The 20,703-nt window shown below is 39.6% G+C and overlaps 2 protein-coding genes across 2 annotated transcripts in view; one reads left to right on the forward strand and one right to left on the reverse strand.

Moving 5' to 3' along the window:
• LOC118563064 (85/88 kDa calcium-independent phospholipase A2-like) overlaps positions 1-14,412 on the forward strand; it is a 15,634-nt gene extending 1,222 nt beyond the window's left edge. The window contains exons 2-15 of the mRNA XM_036136667.1: positions 1,862-2,107; positions 2,805-2,901; positions 3,120-3,302; positions 3,687-3,795; positions 5,988-6,113; positions 6,497-6,581; positions 6,893-7,056; positions 7,143-7,293; positions 8,771-8,907; positions 10,084-10,238; positions 10,333-10,384; positions 10,700-10,815; positions 10,980-11,053; positions 13,308-14,412. Coding sequence (XP_035992560.1) covers positions 1,862-2,107; positions 2,805-2,901; positions 3,120-3,302; positions 3,687-3,795; positions 5,988-6,113; positions 6,497-6,581; positions 6,893-7,056; positions 7,143-7,293; positions 8,771-8,907; positions 10,084-10,238; positions 10,333-10,384; positions 10,700-10,815; positions 10,980-11,053; positions 13,308-13,446 — 1,834 coding nt within the window. The 3' untranslated portion in view covers positions 13,447-14,412. The remainder of the gene's footprint in view (positions 1-1,861; positions 2,108-2,804; positions 2,902-3,119; positions 3,303-3,686; positions 3,796-5,987; positions 6,114-6,496; positions 6,582-6,892; positions 7,057-7,142; positions 7,294-8,770; positions 8,908-10,083; positions 10,239-10,332; positions 10,385-10,699; positions 10,816-10,979; positions 11,054-13,307) is intronic.
• Positions 14,413-18,377: 3,965 nt separating this feature from the next.
• Positions 18,378-20,450, reverse strand: LOC118563199 (piggyBac transposable element-derived protein 4-like). The gene has a single exon (XM_036137376.1). It carries the CDS (start codon positions 20,250-20,252, stop codon positions 18,558-18,560), a length of 1,695 nt encoding a protein of 564 aa, XP_035993269.1. The 5' UTR covers positions 20,253-20,450; the 3' UTR covers positions 18,378-18,557.
• Positions 20,451-20,703: the final 253 nt, after the last annotated feature.

Below are 20,703 nucleotides of genomic sequence, written 5' to 3' on the forward strand. Positions count from 1 at the left end.
GCTCTTAAATGCCTGTTTTTGTTTTGTTTTTTCTGCAGAGAAATGTAAATGCAGTGAGAAAACGTCTTTAAAAGAAAATTCAAATATTCAGCTTTTGATTTGGAAAATTGCTGTTTTCTTTCCGAGGTTTACAACTGGAAGACTGAAATATTCTGAATGGATCAAACCAGAGAAATATGTTCATAATCTCCTTGTACTTTTGTGCACTATGTCATTACAACAAAAGTCTGCGAACAAACCTAAAAGCTCAACAAACCTGCATTCATTGCCTGTAGATGTAATGAACCTGAGGACTAGGTGGGAATGTCAGTTTAAATGTCAGCCTGGTTTGGAGCATTTTTAAGCAAGTCATCCTCTAACGTTGTACTTTGAAATGTCAAATTTCTGTTCTCAGCCAGATCAATGCTCAAGATGCATCGGGTCAGACTCCTCTGCACCTGGCGTGTGAACGAGGTGACTTGGCATGTGTGAAAGAGCTATTAGGAGAGTCAGGCCCGCACCGACATCAAAGACCAAAAACGGAGAAAACCACCCCATGCACTATGCCTCCAAGCAAGATTCTCCTGTCATCATCCAGGTGAGACTGAAGGGAGACCTTTCTGGCCTGGGAGCTGCGCTGATGATTGATGATTTTTGTTTGCAGTCAGCGAAATGTGCTGCACAATGAAGGTATACCATATAAGAAAACATTAACCATGTTTTAACCAGGGGTTTCGTCTTCATATAGTTTTCAAAAGAACAAAAAAGAAAGGATTTTAAATGGCAAGCTGATGCACCAAATCTTTTAAAGCAATTTCATGTTACTTTCCCATTCAGGACACATGCCTGTTAGTGACAGCCATTAACATATAGTATCTATAGAAACTAAAGCTTTCTGGACAGAGCTTTGCAGATCAAGGCACACATTAGTTTAATTGGATTTTTTTTTTGATTTTTTTTTTTTTTGGGTAAACTGTGTGTAGTGAATTTTACACGCATGTTTGTTGTAGTATTTGGACACGTGCACACAGGCTCTGAATCTGGGCGGTGGTCGCTGCTAGTTCTTGGTAAAAGTAGTTGAAATGCACCGAGAAACTGACAGGCTTAGAATCAGGTGATTTTCAGTTTGCTTGGCCGTGTCGGGGGGCCGGTCCAGTCGGTAAATGAAGCATGAAGTGCTAACATTTCAAACTGACAAAAACATTCTTCAGTGTGGGTGCTCTTACTGAGTGAAGATGACATAATGTTGGCAATTATTAGTGTTTATTAATGTGTTTAAAACAGAAGTCTGGAAACCGGATTTTCTACATGTGGAATCATGCAGTTCATTTAGGCTGCAAGAAAGTGTGAGAAACCAAGACTTCCAGCAGATTATTTGTTGTGCTTTTTTTGTACAGTGACATTAAAGGATTTCTGATTGTGATGCTGAACAGAGTACAACAAAGTTGCTCTGTTTTATAATTTTCAACTTCTAACTTTTGTCTCTAATCGAGAATTCTTGGTTTCCTTGCTTTATGTTTTAGGAAATACTCATAGAGACCGCCGTTTTAGTATTGCTAGCTGCAGGAGATATGCTCCTTCCTAATTTAAGATGCTTAAAATGGTTTTAGATTTCAACTAAACTAATAATCAAACCTTGATTTACAGCAACTGCTCTCTCACGCACTATGTGACCTCATTACTGCTCCTAATATAAATAACCAATGACAAATCAGGGGCAGGGAGGCTAGTATTCTGAATGCAGTCCTTATATCTGCAGATGGTACAGTTCTTAAATATGTATTGGCAGTTCGGAGATTTACAAGAAACAAAGATTTGGCTTTGGTCTGTCTCTGATATCGCTCAAAAGTACTAGAAAAATGGTAAAACTCCTGCTTTACAGCCTGGAATTGAACAATCTTGCCTCTTTTAACTTTCTTCCTCCTCACTGTCCCATCCAGGCTCTTTGCTCACGGCTGTGCTCTGGGGTGAACGAGCTCAACAACAACGGAGAAACGCCGCTCCATGTGGCCTGTCGCCTGGGACGGGTAGAGTCCGTTAAAGCCTTGCTGGAGGGTGGGGCGAAGTGTGACGTCACCGGTAGTCAAGGAAATCCTATCCACGCTGCTATGAAATACAGTGAGAAGGGGTGAGTGAAGTAAATGCTATCGAAGGGGCAGCCTTTGTTGCAACAGATGAACATCAGGGCAGCGAAGGCTGTCTGTGTTTTTTTTCCCCTGTGATACTAGGGACTACGTGGTCTCCAGGAGGGAAGTGGTTGTTTATTCCACTGACCTGCTTTAGAGTTGAATCAGTAGAAAGGAGTGTTTTTCATCTTATTAGTTTATTGCTTTATGAATATCATATATGCATTAAGAGTAGAGCTTCATTTTAAAGCTCCCCAATATACTCCAAAAACAGTGTTTTAACTAAAAAGCTTGTTAATGTTTTTTTTTTTTTAAACAGCCCAGAATCTGCTTAAACTGCCAGAAAGGATTTCTCTACACTGCAAAAAGGGAACTAAAAGTAAATAAAAATTTGTCATTGATTTGAGCAGGCAAGTTTGAATGATCTGCCAATGGAATAAGATTTTTGCACTTAAAATAGGAACAACTCATCTCTGTCATCTTAATGTGGAGTATATCTTATTTTGGGGGTCAAATGCTCATTCCATTGGAAGATAATCTTATTTACCTGCTCATCTCAAGGACAAATCATTTAAAGAACATTTGACTTACTTTCAGTTCCCTTTTCGCAGTGTATGCATTAAGCACGAAAAATTATGAATGATTCAGTTTTGTGAATGTGAGATAATGTGCTAATGTTTTTTTGTGCTTGTTTGTCAGCTGTGTGGAGGAGATTCTGAAAGCAGACCCATCCCAACTCCAAGCTGAAGACTGTGTGTACGGAGGGACGCCGCTGCATTGGGCTAAAACAGGCGAGGTAGCTACTTCAACACCCAGTTTTTAGCTGTTAACGTCTGCAATCAGCTGTTAAAATAACATTTTTATAATGCGATAGCTTTTATAAAAATTAGATTATTTGATTTGATGGCAGGGACATATGTTGTTGATTCATCCAAGGTTTTAGACGTCTCCATGAAGCTTGAACAACTTTGTGGGAAAAAAAATAGTTTCTGTTCTGGTTTGTTCCTCTGCTAGATGTGCCGCATGCTGCTGGACCGCGGCTGTGAAATAAACTACCTCAGCAAGACCGGAGAGAGCGCCCTCCACATTCTGACCAGAAAGGGTCGCTTTGAGGCGGCCATGGTGCTACTCACCCACGGGGCCAACGCCAACCTGCGGGGTCAGGATGGAAATACAGCTCTGCACCTCGCTATGAAGGTTCGTGTGTAAGAGACGCCTCTTTTCGGTGGGAACCACAACATCAAACAAAAATATCCAAGCCTATTGGGGTGCAGCGTGCCTAAATTATTTCCACAGTGATCAATGTCAAAAGAATCATTAAGCTACTTGGTATCAAAATAAGTTTTGACCCAACTTATTGCATAAATAAATTGATCTGTAGGTTTTTTTTTAATCCTTTTTTTTTTTTTTTTTTTTTTGTTCTTTTAAAGTGGGTCTCTCTTGAAAATTAGATCTCGGATGTCATTGAGAATAGCTGTATAAAGAAATGATTAAATTAAATAAATTCAGTGCTGCAAATCTCCAGTTTTTTCCTAAAAATATTAATGATGATTCAGCTTGTTTTGTATCTGTTATCATTAGATGGACCACATGGAGTTGATCAAGGGTCTGATCGTGTTTGGAGCCGATGTTGAGATCCACAACGACCTGGGAGAAACGCCTGGGCTGATCGCTGCGCGCACCAGCAAAGGTTAGAGAAAGCGGCCGGTAAACTGTATCTTTCAAGGGACCGATGTTAGCCTGGTTTTGTTAAAAGGTTCTAACAGTAAAATAAGTTGTTATCCCTGACCCAACTAAGATGATAGAGGTCATCTGATCATTACTTATAAGCATGGGTTGCAGTGTAAATAACAAGAGAGCTGCATGTTTAACAAGTGAAAATGTCCAGGAGAGGTTTTAACCAAGTCCGGTGCAATTACTGCATTTTAAATAGTAGTTTTTCAATAAAGAAGCAAATCTTTGGAGGCAAACTATCTAGACGTTCTTTTACTGTGGTAGTTTGTATGCTATTTCAGAGAGTTCATAACACCATGCACTTTGACAAGGTTTCAAGGGCCTTTAAGAAGCTCCTCACATTCCAGTAAATAGAGCCTGGATCTTGTCTGAAGTCACAGTTTATTGGACTACTGGTGGATGTGACTATATGTTTTGGACCATAAGTGCTTATTTATCCAATGATAACCTTTTTTTATTTGTTTTGTTAGTTCAGTAGTAGAGGCCATCAGCTCATTATTTAAAGTGTCGTATTTTAAAAGCGACCCTGATGCTGCAGACCCTAACAAGGTTCCTGAAGCCTTTGGAAGCTAAACTGGCTCACAGCATTACTGATCCTCCACCAAGGTATATAGGCACGTTATGTGCTTATAAAAAAAGACCAAAAACCGGGTGATCATGATAAAATAAAGATATATACACCAAGCTTCCATTTGGTAGTGTTTTGATGGTCATTTCTCAGGCTAAATAGAATCCAGCACTGGGCAGGATGAGCAAATATAAAGAGATGTGGCGCCATCTACCCGCAGTATTGCAGAACTATCATAATGCCTGTTTGCTTAATTAATAAATCACTACTAAATAATCCAGGACCATGCCTGACCCTCTGCAATGCCTCACAATAAAGTGGCAGCTCGGCGTGATCGAAGACCAATCGTTAATAATTAAACACAACGATCTACAGCGACTAAGAGCCTCATATCAGAATATTTACTCACATCAATCAACTGTGCGGTCACATCTGAGCAATTTGCAGGTTTAGCGTCTGCTTCAGTGATCACCAACATTCATACTGTATTCCCAGCGACATACCAGTGTTTTCCCTCTTGAAATATTTATTTATTTATTTTTTTTTCCCACTGGATCTTGGACCATTCTTCATTGTTTTTTCTGGGAGATGCTAGTCATTACCTTCTTCCTGGTTTATCTCCTGCTGCGCATGTGCAGTGTTGTACTTTAGTTGTTATAAATAAACACAGAGGGTTTTATTTACTTACAAATTGACCAAACACAACATAAAACACCAAAATAACAACTAATACATTAAAAGAACGAGATAAACTTTCATAAAAACCTTGTTTGCAACCAGAGTGAGCTACTGACGTATAAATAAAAATAACGTAGCTATGCACCTTTTAAGAGAGTGTGTAACTTGCTTTTCTACATCAGATTCTATATAACGCATCATAAATGTTCATAGCTTAGTAGTTGACGTCTCACTGCACAAACTCCCGGTTTTAACCAAATCAAGATTCCTTTTATCTTGGTTGCACAAATAGGCAACATTTACCGCATCAGGTTAAAAAACAGCTCTACTCTTAAACTGGTCTTCAAATAAATAAGGGATAATTTTATAATATAAAGAGATATATTTAACAATGATAAAACTGTGAAGGTAAAAAAAGAGTACTAGCACTACACACATATTCCATAAACAAATTTAAAAGGATGTGATTATTTTAGAGATTTCATAGCTGGTGAGTAGGAAAACTTGTGTATAATCAAAAAATTAAGCTGTGAAAAATGGATTGCAAAAAGAAATGCTGGAAGTTAGTGGAATATAATAATGTCTCTCAAATGATCCTGGCATAATATTTTTCCTAACCTTTAGTTTCTCTTGGTCTGTTGTTTACACATAAAGAAGCTTCCAGTAAAATGTGGCCTTTTTCCGAGTTAGAAAAGATACTAAATTGTTTTTCTTGTCAGTTTATTGATTTTTGAAAATGCATGATAATTGCTAACAGTCTTCGTGTTTCCGCTCGCTCTCTTTCACCCCCTCCTCTCTCTCTATGTTGTGTATCTCTCCATCCAAATCTCTCTCTTCCCTCCTCTGCTTGTGGCATGTGTGCATGCCTGCCATGCCTGCTTGTGTCTGCATTAACCTGAAAGGTCCTAATAGAAAGATACTACTGGAGATGCTGTGTAGTGTAGGAGTCCAGCGCTGCCTCCCTCCTTCCCCCGGCAGTCCTCCTCCTCCTCCTCCATTCTCAAACAAGACCAAGGCTCGAGGCATAGGTAACACCACCATCCCTAAGCTTGGCAGCGCCGTCGGTGCGCACTCTTTCACCGTCTCTTCCTTGTAGACATGTTATGATCAGGATTTTAGAATTACTCGAAAGCATTTCATTCAGTTTATCTAATTGTATTAAATGATGAGCATTTTTGATCAGTGTGTTTTCTTTTAGTTAAAAAGTATCATAATTGATAACTTGGTATTTTAGAATGATCCTAAAATACCTTTGTTGTTTGTGGACCACGAGTCTGTTAAATAAAGCAATCAATCAATTATAAATAAAGCTGACACTGGCTTTAGGACGTTCCTCTCTTCTTCTTTATCATTTGCTCAAGAAATTGACAGCTTGTTATCATGATTAACAGCTTCTATTGTTGTTTTGCAGGGTTCGATGACATCATGTTTGTTGGTGCTGCCATAGGAGCGATAGGCAAATCTGAACTTGATGGACCAACAATGGGGAAAAAAAAGTAAGCCTGTGAATTATTTGGAGGGAATGGATTTTTTTTTTTCTTCTTCCATTTACACGACTTTAATTGCTGGATGTTCGGCGGTCGGATGTTAGTTAGTAATAGGCGTGGTCTGCCATTTGTGGTTGCTGCCTGTCAAATGTAAAGGAGTATGAATTCTCATCTAGGCAATGTGTCTTTAAGCATATATAGCACATTTAATTCATGTCCTTTTAATTATAATTTCTATGTAGTATGTAATTTATTTATTTTTATATTATTTATAACCATCAACAGTGTTTGAACCGAATTTTCCTCCTCCTGTCCTGCAGGATTGACAGACTGCTGTGTCTAGATGGTGGAGGGATTAAAGGTCTGGTGCTGATCCAGATGCTGATTGCTCTGGAGAAAGAGGCAGGACGGCCGACCAGGGAACTCTTTGACTGGGTAGCTGGAACAAGCACAGGGGGCATCCTTGCTTTAGCAATAATCCATGGTGTGTTTTAATTTTTTTTTTTCCTTTTCACCTTCTCAGCATTTTTGTACCATCAGGACTAAAATGTTGTTTTCCTCTGTGTGCAGGTAAGTCCATGGAGTACCTGCGCTGCTTGTACTTCAGAATGAAGGAGCAGGTGTTCAAAGGGTCACGACCCTATGAATCCGCTCCACTGGAAGACTTTCTGAAGAAAGAATTTGGAGAAAACACCAAGATGACAGACATCAGATTCCCGAGGTTCACATCACAATGTTACATTCAAAAGAACATTCCAGAAAACGACACAAGAGTACTTGAAATAAAAATGCTGAAAAAAACGAATCCCCTTAAACCAACTAATGAGCCGATGCTTTTATTCATGGATTCCTATTGGTTATAATTATATATTTGATACCAAGCAGCACTATGCTCAAGAAAATAAACCAAATGCAGCTGCTAACTGGTGTCTAAACTACACCAAATGAAAATATATTCGTGAGAATTGGCAAAGAAAACCCAAAAACCGATAGACATGGACAAAAGTCTTGGTACCCCTCCACAATTAACACAGCACACAAATATCTTTAAAATTACCAAAAACCTACAAAGTTTAAGGGAATCCCATATTCTTTACTGTACATTGAATACAAATCATTTAAATATTGATTCAGAACAATATCCACTGTCTGTAGGCCGTGGGGTTACACCGGTCCATCACATTCAGAAGAATATTTTATTCATATTAATATTTATTCATTTCAGTTTGACTTTTTTTTTTCTGACAATAGTGCCCTTACATGGAGCTGATCACATGGGGCTAATTATGATTCAAAATGTGACAGATCAAGAATCCTTTATTGTCATTAAGTGTTCACACTAGGGCTGTCAGTTTAACGCATTGACTTTGTTAGACCATAACGGCGACAACATTTTTGTCGGCATTAATCATGCGTCAAAACACACACCGTTCACTAATGTGATTTTCCCCGCAGCGCTTTACGACTGTGTTGTTGTTGTTTTTTTTGTTTTTTAACCCTCTGCGCTTTCCGTAGTTCCAAGAATGCTAGAGACTAGCATAACAGACCCGCGCTTACTGTTGCCAAATCTGCTTATTTTATGCGACTTTGAGTTTCTTTTTTCTAAAGTCTCTTGTAAATTTCATGAGTTGCTGGAAATTTAAACCTTTTACACATTTGTTTACACGCTGTGTAAACATCAGGCGGTTATGATTAGTGATTTAGCCATTATTGGCCAAAATTTAACATTTTATGTTACCAATTTGTTTTCATTTAAATTCTGACAGGTGCTTCAAAAATAAGAATGTTTTTTGTACAATAATGTTTTTTACTAGTTCTTTATTGCAAAATTGCCTTAACAGCATTGCACTTATTAAGTATTTTGAAAGGGGTACTGACATAGCCGTTCACACTTTCTTTGTAAAAATAATTTATAAATAATTTCTTTCCATAGTTTTATTTGTTTATTCATTCACACACAACCAGCCTGCAGGTAGATGTTAGACAATTAGCTTTATCAGAATTATTTTAAAGCCAAAATAAGGCATTGTTTCTATAAGGGTAAGAATGCATTTTTCAGTATTTTTGAAGGGAATTGCAACATTCCTCCCTTCAGTTTTCAGCTCTGACTTAAGAGATCTGTTTTCATAATTAAACATCTCTTCCTTCTGTAGAATCTGCCAGCATTTAAACCCGTTTTCTCTTTTCTGTCTGTCCAGGGTCATGGTGACCAGTGTGCTAGCGGACAGACATCCAGGCGAGCTCCATATCTTCAGGAACTATAACCCACCATCTCTGAAAAGGGAGCCCGCATACTCCACCTCTGCAACCTTCAAGTCTCTGACCATCCCACAGGGTACTCGTTGGACTTTAAAAATGGCTTACCACTCTTGCGCAGACTTTTCACACCACTAGATGGTAGCAGAGTGAGCGGTTCTCCCACTGAATATGGTTTTGAAATCTTCTCCATCAAACAGCTCTCATGTTCTCAGTTCCTTGTAGCAAGAAAGCCAAGAATAGGATTGTTGCAAAACCCCAAAATTTCTGTGCCATGTTAAATGAACGGACAAGTCCAGTTGTGCTGTTTGAGTGCGAGCCGTGTTGTTGTTGCAGGATGGGAGGATGAGGAAGTGTTGGTAGTAGGATACACAGAGGAGCCGCCCACAAAGCGTAGGAAGGTTACAGACGAAGGTGTGTGGAGAAATAAGCACGAGAAAGTTGAGTCTTGAAATCTTCCATAACGAAGACCCTAAAATGTTACTCGTCTACCGTCATGTCAGTTTACTGACTTTTTAAACATCTGAGTTTTGCTTTTTAATTCTGTAAACTAAATTGGTGTTACTCAAATGGTAATCTGTGTCTAAATAAGTTTATTCCTTTCCTCACACGTATCAAACTTGCAGGAAGTTGCTTCTGTTTGAGGTGACATGTATAAAACTTTAATGCTGCTATAAGGTTGTTCAACCCACTCATTTCACACCAATGAGTCCAGGTTGGATTACTGAAGACGTTTATGTAAATCTAAAAAAGAGAAGTGGTATCATCATAAAGGAGGTTTTACAGTTTTGTTTCCTCTTATTTTTATAATTATGTTAAACTTTCTGCACTAAGAATACATCAGAGTACTGAACAGTTCCTAAATGTATTGCGTTCGGCGAGGCTTCCATGCTGCACATTAATAATAATAATAACAATAATCCCAATGGAATGTGGTTAAAAAACATTAAAGCACTTTTTAAAATGGCCTGCTAGCCAAGAAGTCAAACTGCAGCAGTGAGATGTTGCACGATACTGTGATCGGCAGACTGCAACCTCCCCATCCCATTATGTTCTTTTGATCTCACAGGAAACCCCGTTATGGCTGCTGAAACCACAAAAGTGGTTCTTTAGACCCTGTTACACGTTGACTGTTTCTGAGCTGTGGTAGCCGATGTATGAAGAGGACATTTCGTTATCTAGATCTACAGATTCATAAAAAAAAACTATGCAGAACTTCTTTTGTCTTAATGTGATCTTTGTCTTTGTGTGTCAGAACAACTCGTTTGGAGAGCAGCCCGCTCCAGTGGTGCTGCCCCCACCTATTTCCGACCAATGGGCCGGTTCCTGGATGGAGGGCTGTTGGCCAACAACCCAACACTCGACGCCATGACAGAAATCCACCAGTTCAACAAGTCTTTAAAGGCGGAGGTAGCGGAGTTGCCTGCTGTGTGTTGCTGACTGAGCTTTATGCGTAAAAACGTATTGAGCTGGACTTCAGGTGCCTTTTTCTTGTCCCTCTCAGGGCCGTGAGATGGACGTCAAGAAGCTGGGTATAGTTGTTTCTCTGGGAACAGGTGGGTCAAACTGAAAACGGCAAAATATGTGGCTGAATGCTCGCTTTGTGACGCTGAAACTTTTATTTGTATCCATCATGAATATCTGCAAATTATGCTTTAAATATAAAGTCATTATATCTGATTTAGTAAGACCGTAGCTGCCTGTGCAGCAGCTGCTCTAGAGTGGGATGTACTTTTTTACATTATACAATTAAAGCTGAAAATCAGTTTTTGTTTTCAGGAAGGGAGACCTACTTTCACTTCCTTTTTAATCACCATAAAAACCTAGTTTTTGCGGTTTCATTTGTCACTTGTGCTTTTGTGTGTTTCCAGGTAAGCCCCCTCAGGAGGTGGTGACATCTGTGGATGTTTTCCGGCCCTCCAACCCTCTGGAGCTGGCCAAGACATTCGTAGGCGCCAAGGAGCTGGGCAAGATGTTGGTTGACTGTGTGAGTACACCACTCTTTATGCTCATTTCTCATCTTTTTGCTCTTAGGGTTTTCTTCTTTACCTTCTTTTGAGACCAGTCATCTGATACTGCGGTTAATTGATAACCAGAACCCTCTGAATAGTTTGTTCTTGTCCCTAATTTGAAATCTCTCTGAATGTGCAGTGTACGGACTCTGATGGTTGCGCAGTGGACAGGGCTAGAGCCTGGTGTGAGATGATCGACACCATCTACCAAAGGTCAGCTGATCATGAATATGCTGATTTTCTTCTTTTTTTTTTCTTTTCGTTTTACTGAAATTTCTGTCACCCGCTTTCCTTTTTTGCTACGATATCGGCTGAACCACGTTCCCTTTTTCCCAAATTCTTCTACTACGCCTCTGCAGCAGGGGTTCAAAACTCTACTCTAATGCTGTGCTACTTTAACGTGCGTATCTGGACCAATAAAGCTGAATCAAATGGCTGATTAACCTCATGAGTCAACCTCTACAGAATTATAGGAATGACCTAATTTTATTACTATGATGTGACAAAGCAGATCTAACACATCTAAACACATCTAAAAATCGGCCCTGGTGGGCTGGAATTGGAGACCACTGCTATAAAGTCAGTAAATCATTAGTTCATGTGTAATATATGCATTACTGAGCTCCATCAGATGAAGGTTTAGGTTCTATACTCAGGATGATGTTGAATAAACTAAATAAAAGCTTGTTGGATTGCCCTCGATGTCCTTTGCTTTTAAGTGACACATCACATGAGATTGCAATTCATAATTAGAAACATATATTTTTTAAAGAGTATTTTTAATGAAGTATAATAAAACCACAAGTAGATTATTGACATAAAAATAACTTGAGTTACAATTAAGATGCAAATATAAGGACTTAAACGACACTCTTGCCCCAAAGACTGAAGATCCTTTCAGATCATCTGTTCCTTCCATGATCTACCCTTGTTCTCCACATGTCCTTCATGTTTCATGATCATCTGAACGGTCACAATTCAGATTAAGGAGCTGGAAGTCATCCCAACAATATTATGGCCCTGATTCGCCTTAGGGGGCAATCAGTAACTGGGAACCGCTGTAAGGGGAAGGATCGCAGAATGGGTTTGATGCAACAAAATGATACAAAGTGCTGCAGAAGCAGCAGGAGTCCATGGTGCGCATAGGACAGACCGCCAGCTTTCCAGAGTCCATCTGATCAGAGAAATATGCTCAGCAGAATCTGATGGAGACAACGTGTTGAGGATGATCAGCAACTGTTTGTATTTAGTGCACTGAATGGATTTAATAAGGCTGCATGGGGATCAGGACATTGCTGAGGCTGTAGACTTGTGGTCTGGTAGGCCAGTCTTATTAACCGTCTTTATGTCATGTAATGAGTAGTAAAATCCAGCCAGGTGTATAAGGTACAGACTGCAGCTTGGTCAGCTGGTGCGCCACATGAACATATTTTACTGCAAAATGATGCACCTAATTTTTAGCCAAGGATGTTCATGTTTGATGAATTAGCTGTTTTATGTAGATCATTTGCTATCATTTTATAATAATGAACATTATTCATTATTATAAAACATTTTCATAACATTGGTTCATTTTCGAACAAAATAGATATAACTTTACCTCTTCCTTTCTCTTGCTGTTTGGCTATGTGTCATTAAGAAGAAACGTCCTTCTTAGCAGAGTAATACGACTTCCTGTTCTGTTCAGTGATAAAATCTCCTAATTCACTCACTACTCTGCGCCTCACTCGTAAAGAAAGTACCTTGCAACATATTTTACTATTTAAACTTGACAACAAAGGTTTTAAAAGTAAACGTAGAAAATGGGTACTTAGTAATCCTAAGAATAATTCTGATATTCAACATTAAGCGGACCAATCTGTTGTTTTAGTCCCTCAGTGGTGTAGCAGGCTAAATCCACGTCTTTGATAGAGGGAACTTGGGTTTGAAACTCGATTGCGTCAGGAAGGGCATCCGGCATACAGCAGCCGCATAGATGAACTGTCTCTGTTATTTTGCTTAAAAAATAAAGGCATAATCATATTTCTAATGGGGAAATATATTTTTCAGTTCAGTTAATAAATGTTCAAAATACCGTTAAGTAACCCGTGGCAGTGTTTTACGCGTTTGGCTAAATGTTACAAAGATAATTGACAAATGCTCATGTGAAACAGGACTGAGTGGGAGTTTCTGACCTACAGCAGTGCCGTGTGATTGGAAGCGTAGATGGCATGCATCTGATGAGGAAACGTTCTGTTCGGGCAATAGAAACTATAAACCTGACCTTGACTTGTAAAAAAAGGCCCTATAACATCTTTGGAGCAAACATATATATGACCCAAACTTTAAAGGTTTAGTCATTCTGGCTATTAGTGGTAATTTCTAAATAACTTTTAATTAATAGAGTGTAGTTTAACCAGTTGTCAGTTTTATCTGGATATGAGAAGAATCTTGCAATTATGAATTTTTGTTGTCCTTTGTCTTGCAGACTGAGCCCCCAGCTCTCTCAGGAGGTGATGCTGGATGAAGTGAGCGACGAAGTTCTGGTGAACATGCTGTGGGAAACTCAGATGTACCTGTTCGAGAAAAGAGAAGTCCTCCAGTCTCTTGCAAAAATGCTGCAGTGAGGCCGAAAGGAGAAGGAAATCATAAAGAGGGCTCACAAGCAAAGTCTAAAAATAATCAGGAGTCTACAAGAACTAGCACTGTTCAGACAATATTAAACTGTGGGGCTTCCTGAAGGGTCTGGGATGGTGAGAAATAAAACCACTGTTACTTCCACAATTCTACTGACATGAATGCAAACGAAGAGACGTTTTAAACCTGACAGAAAACTTAATACTGATCTGTCAAGAAGAAAGACATGTAGCATCATTTGACCTAATCACTGACCTCGTTCTCCTCTTTACCAGGTTTACAGGTTTTCTATGAACTAATGAAGAGGCGTTTGTACTTTTGTTTGCGTGTGAATACACACAGAGGGTGAAAACTGGACAGAAATGAGCTGCTGCCATTGTCTGCTGCTGCTTCCCTCTCTTCACTTTCTTAAACGCAAAAAGAGTAAAAAACTTTTAATCAGTTTGGGGTTATTTGGACTAAACCTGTAACAACCTCTTCCTTAAACCCTCAAATGTTCACCCAAACACCTAAAACACACTCGTTACACTTTTTCTCCCCAAGCCAATATGATCAGAAGTGAATCTGTTATACCACTGGAGGTTTTCTAGACCATCCCGCAGAGCAGCTGTGATCATTTACCAGTTCTGCCTTACGTGTCGGTAACCTTCTCTTTCCACATATTCCCCATTGACTTCACACATTTATAAGGTTATGCAATTAACTTTAGACGGATTATTAAAGCAACCTCCAGAGCGAAGACCAAACTTACTACCTGTTTCCAAGTGTTTTCTGTCCTGATCCAACATATGTGAAGTAAAAACCTTTACATAAGTAAACTGACCTAAATGTAATGGAACGTAAAACTTGACAAACATACAAGTATAACAAAGTCGAATAATTGTTTTGTATTTTTTTTCTATCAAATAATGATGTGATTACTTATATGGTAATAAATTATATTACTACTGACCTAAGATGTGTTACTGACTGATTTTGTTATCAAAAATCTTTATTTTGTTAAGAGTTTTCTCTACATTTTGAAACCTGTGACCATAAAGCATGGGTTAAAGCAATGTTTGAAAACATTTTCGAATCAGCCCATATATTCCCAGGACCGTGGACATCATGCCACATTAGTTCCCTCACTTGCTTATTGTGCAAAGTCAATTTTAACCAAATCTGGTAGTTTTACAAATGCAATGACCATTCCTGTCTCTGTCCCACGTTTCAGCTTCAGAGCCTTGGCGTCATCCTGGACAGCCTCCCATCCTCTCCTTCACTTTCCACATCCAGAACATCACCTGGTTAACTTTCATATTTGTAGCATCAAGTTCTTCCTTCACACTTTAGCCAAACTGGTCCACAGTCCACTTTACAGTTTCAGCTCCCTGTCCTCCAGAAAACCCTCCATAAACTATAACTGGTACAAAAGACAGCTACTTTTATCATTACATCATCTACTTCACACCTGAACATTAACTCCACTGGCTCCCTGTCACATTCAGTATAAATCAATCCTATGATCATACAAGACCACCACAACCTGGACAATTCAGGACACATAACCAACACTATGATGTCATACATTTTAGTTTAACACAGATCGCACATTACAATAATCAGTCTCTGCTTTGCCCGTTATTGCTCAACAATTAATTATCACAACTCATGAGTTTATAAAAAGGCATTATTTAGCTTTTTTTGAAGTGTAATAAAACTGTTAAATCTTAGCCCAGTGTCTGAAGACTGGAGTCCACAGCCCCCACGACCCTGTGTGACGTCAAGCTGGGTTTCCCCATCAGATACGGCTTGACGTCACAACTGTAGGGAAAAGCCAGTATAGAAAATCGATAAAGGATGGGATGTTACATTTTTAAAAAGTTTAATAAAATTGCTCAAGGTTTATCAGAAAAAAACATAACTTGCTTTTGAATATGAAATTTTTTAATTAGCAAAATGTTATTAATGTATTTCGTAAAGTTAAATATTGTTGAAGTCAATCTTGGCTGCAGTACTGTCTGTCTGGCAGGTGTTTTGGGGTCGGAGTAAAGGCCCATTCATACCTCACGTAAAAGACAGATACATATACGTGTGGAGTGTTTCATACGTTCTAACCATCGATTTCGTCCGTATTTTTCAGTTGAATTTTTCAGTGTTAAAAAAAATCTGCATATAAAAAATTTCAACCTTTCAAAATTCAAACTCAATATTTTCAGCCTCCTGAGATTCAAATTGCCCCATTTCACTGTCTTAAATTGCATCAAGTCTTTAAATTTGGTGTAAAAAGGGAAGGGTTATTTCAGGTCACAGACATTAGCAATGGATTGTGGTGTCCAACACCCAGCCAATCCCGTTACATTTTCTTAGTCACGTGACCTGGCGCCCGCGCTGAAGGAAAACCAGCATCTCAGAGGTGGTCATGTAAGCTAACGCTAACTCAACGGTGAGTTTATTGCTTTCATTTTTCTGTAGTATTGCTTTTCTTTGCGCATGAAAGTCAATAAATTATCTTACAACTTGATTTAAAACACGGGTTTGGGTTGCTATGAATTAAATAACATGCCTTTTTAGCATATTCTAAAACTCAACGATTTTCTTTTAAAGACTGTTTTAAAGACTTTCCTGTCTTCAGTGCAACATGAATTATTAAAACTTTGGTGTACACATTAGTGTCGGCTATGATCCTTGTTTTTAGTTTGATTACCAGTGCACTGGTTATGCAATAACCTTCACGAGTTTAGAAATAAAATTGCTATTTATTTTAAATAGGTTCTTGGACGAGTCACAAGACAGATAAAGCAGGTTAGACTAGGCTTGAAAGAAACCCGAATATGGACACTGGTGACTGGGCGACCAGATGCTGTACCCCTCCTTTTTCCAAAAGAGGAACCATCCCTGTGTCCAGAGTAGGGCTGGGTATCAATCAAAAATTTTCGATACCGGTACCAATACCGATACCTTTACTTCGATATCGGTTCCTGAACGATACTTTTTTCGATACCAGTTTTATAATATAAATTCTAAGAAAAAGAAAAGTACACAACATAATAAAGTACAAATCTTAAGTTTTATTTTTAGCTCAGTTTTTTCCATTCAAAGCACTTCTCTTACATAAAAAAATATTTTCAGTGCAAAAGAACAGTTGTAAACAACAACAAGTCAGTGTCTAATGCTCACTGTTACATTCTGAGGACCTTTTTACTTAGCAGTTTTTTTTTTTCAGAAAAATTAACATGTCTGCTTTCTCAGGAGACAAACAAGCACGCTCCTGGCTGATGGTGTCTCCAGCAGTAGAAAATGTACGCTCCGAAGGTGTGGATGATGCTTGCACACAGAGATACCTGGTTGCCAAGTTTGATAGCATTGGCATAGTGTCCCTCACATTCCACCACCAGGTCACTGCATTCACAGAGGTTAGGGTAGACGGTAGACCTCTATACCGCTGGATCTCTTCTTGAATCTTCTCTGTGTTGCCAAAACTGTTTTCTTGTCTTATTTCAACTGCCATGTCCTCATCAGCAAATAGCTCCTCAAGGGCAGAGAGCTTTGGCTTTTTCTGGAAACAAAAATAAAAAGAATAGATAACAATTTAATTTTTTTATGGAAAATGAAGTAATGTGGGGGAATGGGATGTCTTTGTATCGTTTTATTTTACCAGTAGTCCTACTGCAGCTCCACAGTCTTCATCAGAAGAGTTGTCATCGTGGTGACCAGCTGTCCCTTCAACCTCCTGCTTCATCTGCTGGGCCTAGAAAATAACAACTTTATTCTATCTTAAATATATTATAATCAATGCATTTATTGCACTCCCATTCTTTTCTGCAAGTGTGAATGGATTTACGCTAACTGGCTTTTTCCTCCTCACATCAGAGTCAGATGCTACTGTGAGGAGAATATAAAAATAGTGAAGATAAGGTTAGCTGTTTAACCAGCTAACGCAATGGATGGCATATTTTTACAAGCTTAGCGTTAGCTGTTAATGTTAGCTCTTGATTTAGCTAGCTACACAGCAATAAAATTAAGCTACACGCTAACTCAGCACGATGCACGTTCTAAATTGCCGTAACGCTAATAAACGTAAACTTACCTGTGCCGTCCTCTGTCATCTCTGATGAGGCGGAGTCCGGTGGTTGACATTTTTCACTTCGCTCCGGTTTAGCACTGTCCACGGGCTGCTGAGAGGAGGACGGCTGCGCTGGCTGCGGTCCGCTCTTCTTGCAGTCAAACACCGAGCAACTTTCCGCTCTTAAATTGATCCCGTGCACAATTAGGTGTTTCATCAAATTAGTCGTGTTGCCAGCTTTAGCAACAATGTGTTTTTTGCATATATTGCATTGCGCACTATTGGCATCAATCTTAATAAAGTGAAGCCACACTTTTGACCTGGGTGGCATTTTTAACCCTCCTATCGTCCTCAAATATAGTAACAAATTTGGTCCTTGGGGTCAATTTGACCCCAGGGATATTTACCTCCAGAAAATGATTTACAGAATATTGTTGACCAAGTTTTTGTGACAGGCACTTTGTTTATTTGTTGAATACATAAATAACCCCTTCAAAATCAGTGAGTTGACCTTACCTCTAGCGCCACCATCAGGCCAAACCTTTAAATGAAAATGAGTTTATTTTGATTTTGTTATACAAATCTTCTCAAATTTACAGGTTTTGAGCACATTCAAGACTCTCACCAAATGAACCATATTGATTAATGTTGGTGACTCCCCCTTTCCTCTCATAAACATATTTATTTACTTATTTTTATCTATTTTGTTGTAATATATTTGTTGCTAGTTACTGTAGGATCTTACTCACCCCTCCTCTTTTGTTATCCGGGCTTGGGACCGGCAGTGGCAGAGTTATAGAGTTTTTTTTTGTTTGTTTTTGTTTTTTTATGATTTTTTGGGTTGTTTTTTCTAGGGTTTTTTTTTTTTTGTTTTTGTTTTTTTTTCATTTGTGTGACAGAAAATGGATAATGAGAACATGTCATGTAGTAGTTAGAACATGGAACAGTTTTTAGAGAGAAACAATTTGAAAATCCACCCATTTTGAACAGTGTGATAATGTCAGTAGCTAAAACGTGGAACAGTTCATGCCACAGTAGCCAAGCTTTTAGTCTGCACTACTGTACACAGGATGTGCAGAGTGTGTGTGCATGCTCCTTGCAGACATACTTTTCGCATTTTGAACAGGTCATGCTGGTCTTGCAGTCGTTTCGGGTGGGACAGACCTGACACCTGCCACGTTTCTTGCCTGCAGTTTGTGCCACTGGAGGAGTTGGGGTGTTTTTCTCCCTCTGTATGTCCCTCACAATAGCTGCAGCAACTGGTGATGCTCTTGGAAGGCTCTGTCTTCTCTCAATTTGAGGCCTGACCAGTGCATTGCCAAGCTCCTCCAGGAAAAGCCTCCTTCGGCTGAGTTTTCCCCTATTCCAGCCTTTGTTTATCTCACACCAAATTACGAACGCATTATATGCACTCACATCAATGGTGTGGAAGAAGATGACAAGGGGCCAACGGGAAGTCATGCGTCGACAGCTGTATGTGGCTGTGACCTTGTCTAGATTGTCCACCCCTCCCTTTGTTTCATTGTAGTCCAGCACCATTTGTGGCTTTTTGTCTTCTCTGCTGCTCAGGGCAGCATCTTTATGCATGGTGCTGAGCAGCAGGACATTTTTCCCTTTCTTGGGACAGTAGGAGACCAGAGTTGCTTTCTCAGTGAAGGCAAACATGGAAGATGTTACCTTCCTGCTCTTGACAGCAAGGAGTTCAGAGGGAAGCTCTGGCTTGTTCTTTCTCACCGTCCTGAACATCGTAACCTGCCTTTTGAGCAGTTCCTCACCCAGGGCGTAAGACATGAAAAAATTATCACATGTAATATTATGCCCATGCAGTCCTTCAGCCATATCAAGCACAACCCTTGTGCCCTGATTTTTTTCTGGTTCTTCGCCAGGAGATTTGCCCATGTACACCTGCATGTTCCAGGCAAAGCTGGACTGTGCATCACATGCTGCCCATATTTTGATGCCATATTTAGCAGGTTTGCTAGGCATATACTGTCTGAATGGGCAGCGCCCACGAAACGCAACCAGGCACTCGTCGACAGTCACGTGAGCGCCTGGATTATAAAGCAGGGGTAAACGCTGCACCCACTTGTCCCACACATCCCTTACCGCAGCAAGTTTGTCACGTTCTCGACGGCCCTGCCTTGTTTGTTTGTCATCAAAGCGTATGACACGAGACAAAATGTGGAATGCCTTCAGAGACATGGTGGCTGGAAATATTGCCCTTCCAGTCTCAGCATTCCAAAGACTTGCTGTTGCTTCACCTTTTGACTTATAAACTCCTGCCAAAATTAGCAAGCCAATGTAGGCTTCCAAGTCAACTATATCCAAGTCTTTCCAACTGTCCCCATAAACACGCTTTCCCTCTAAATTTGTCATCCCAAGCACAATATTTTTGATTGATGGCGTTATGAAGAGCTCGAATGATGACTTGATGTCATCAACATGGCTGACTGCATATCTGGTGGGTCCTGGAACCATTTTGATTATATTACTTGCGCTACGTCTACCCTGCTGTTTCAGTGGGGAAAGGGACCAAATTATTTTTCCATTTTTGGAAGAAATTGTGTCTGCTGGTGGTTGAGGGACAACAGGAGGGTCAACACTCTCATTCTCATCAGATGAGAATTCCTCAAAATCAGGGTCCTCCTCAACACAATCCTCAGTCTCAGAGACAGTCTCCTCTAAGTCACTTTCACTGTCAAAGAGCAGCTCCAAAACCTCTTTGACAGTAAGCCTTTTTCCAGAAGACATTTTCAAAGAGAGAGTGTGCAGATTGCAGTATACTCAGAGCACAGTGAGGAATGATTTGGATAGAGGACTGTAGTGCAAGCTTATGTTTGCTCCTCCCTGATTTGGCATGAACTACCAATGGCGTTGTAGGAATAACCCGCCCTTCACAAGGCGGGAAAAATCAGTTCTACTTTGGCAGGTATGAGTTCAGAAGGTCACACAGATCCCCAGATGTCTCAGTTCAAATGTATCAACTAAAATGTATCAACTCTGTGCCTGCAGGTGTGGTCATGTTAGGTCACTGACAAGTTTTAGCAGCTAAAACAGCTTGGGGTCAAATTGACCCCAGAGGACAACCAATGCATGTAATATGTGTTCAGCACATTCAAAAAATAACATCACAAAAGTTTTATGCTTTACCAGTTGTCCCCATCAAATTAGGAAAAGTCATGAAATATGAAGCAAAAAAAAA

This window comes from Fundulus heteroclitus, chromosome 5 (assembly GCF_011125445.2).
Source record: "Fundulus heteroclitus isolate FHET01 chromosome 5, MU-UCD_Fhet_4.1, whole genome shotgun sequence".
In the NCBI taxonomy this organism is placed as follows: domain Eukaryota; kingdom Metazoa; phylum Chordata; class Actinopteri; order Cyprinodontiformes; family Fundulidae; genus Fundulus; species Fundulus heteroclitus.

What these genes read in the sequence shown, in the direction of transcription:
- LOC118563199 (XM_036137376.1), bottom strand. Translation starts at nt 20,252, where the DNA reads ATGTCTTCTGGAAAAAGGCTTACTGTCAAAGAGGTTTTGGAGCTGCTC.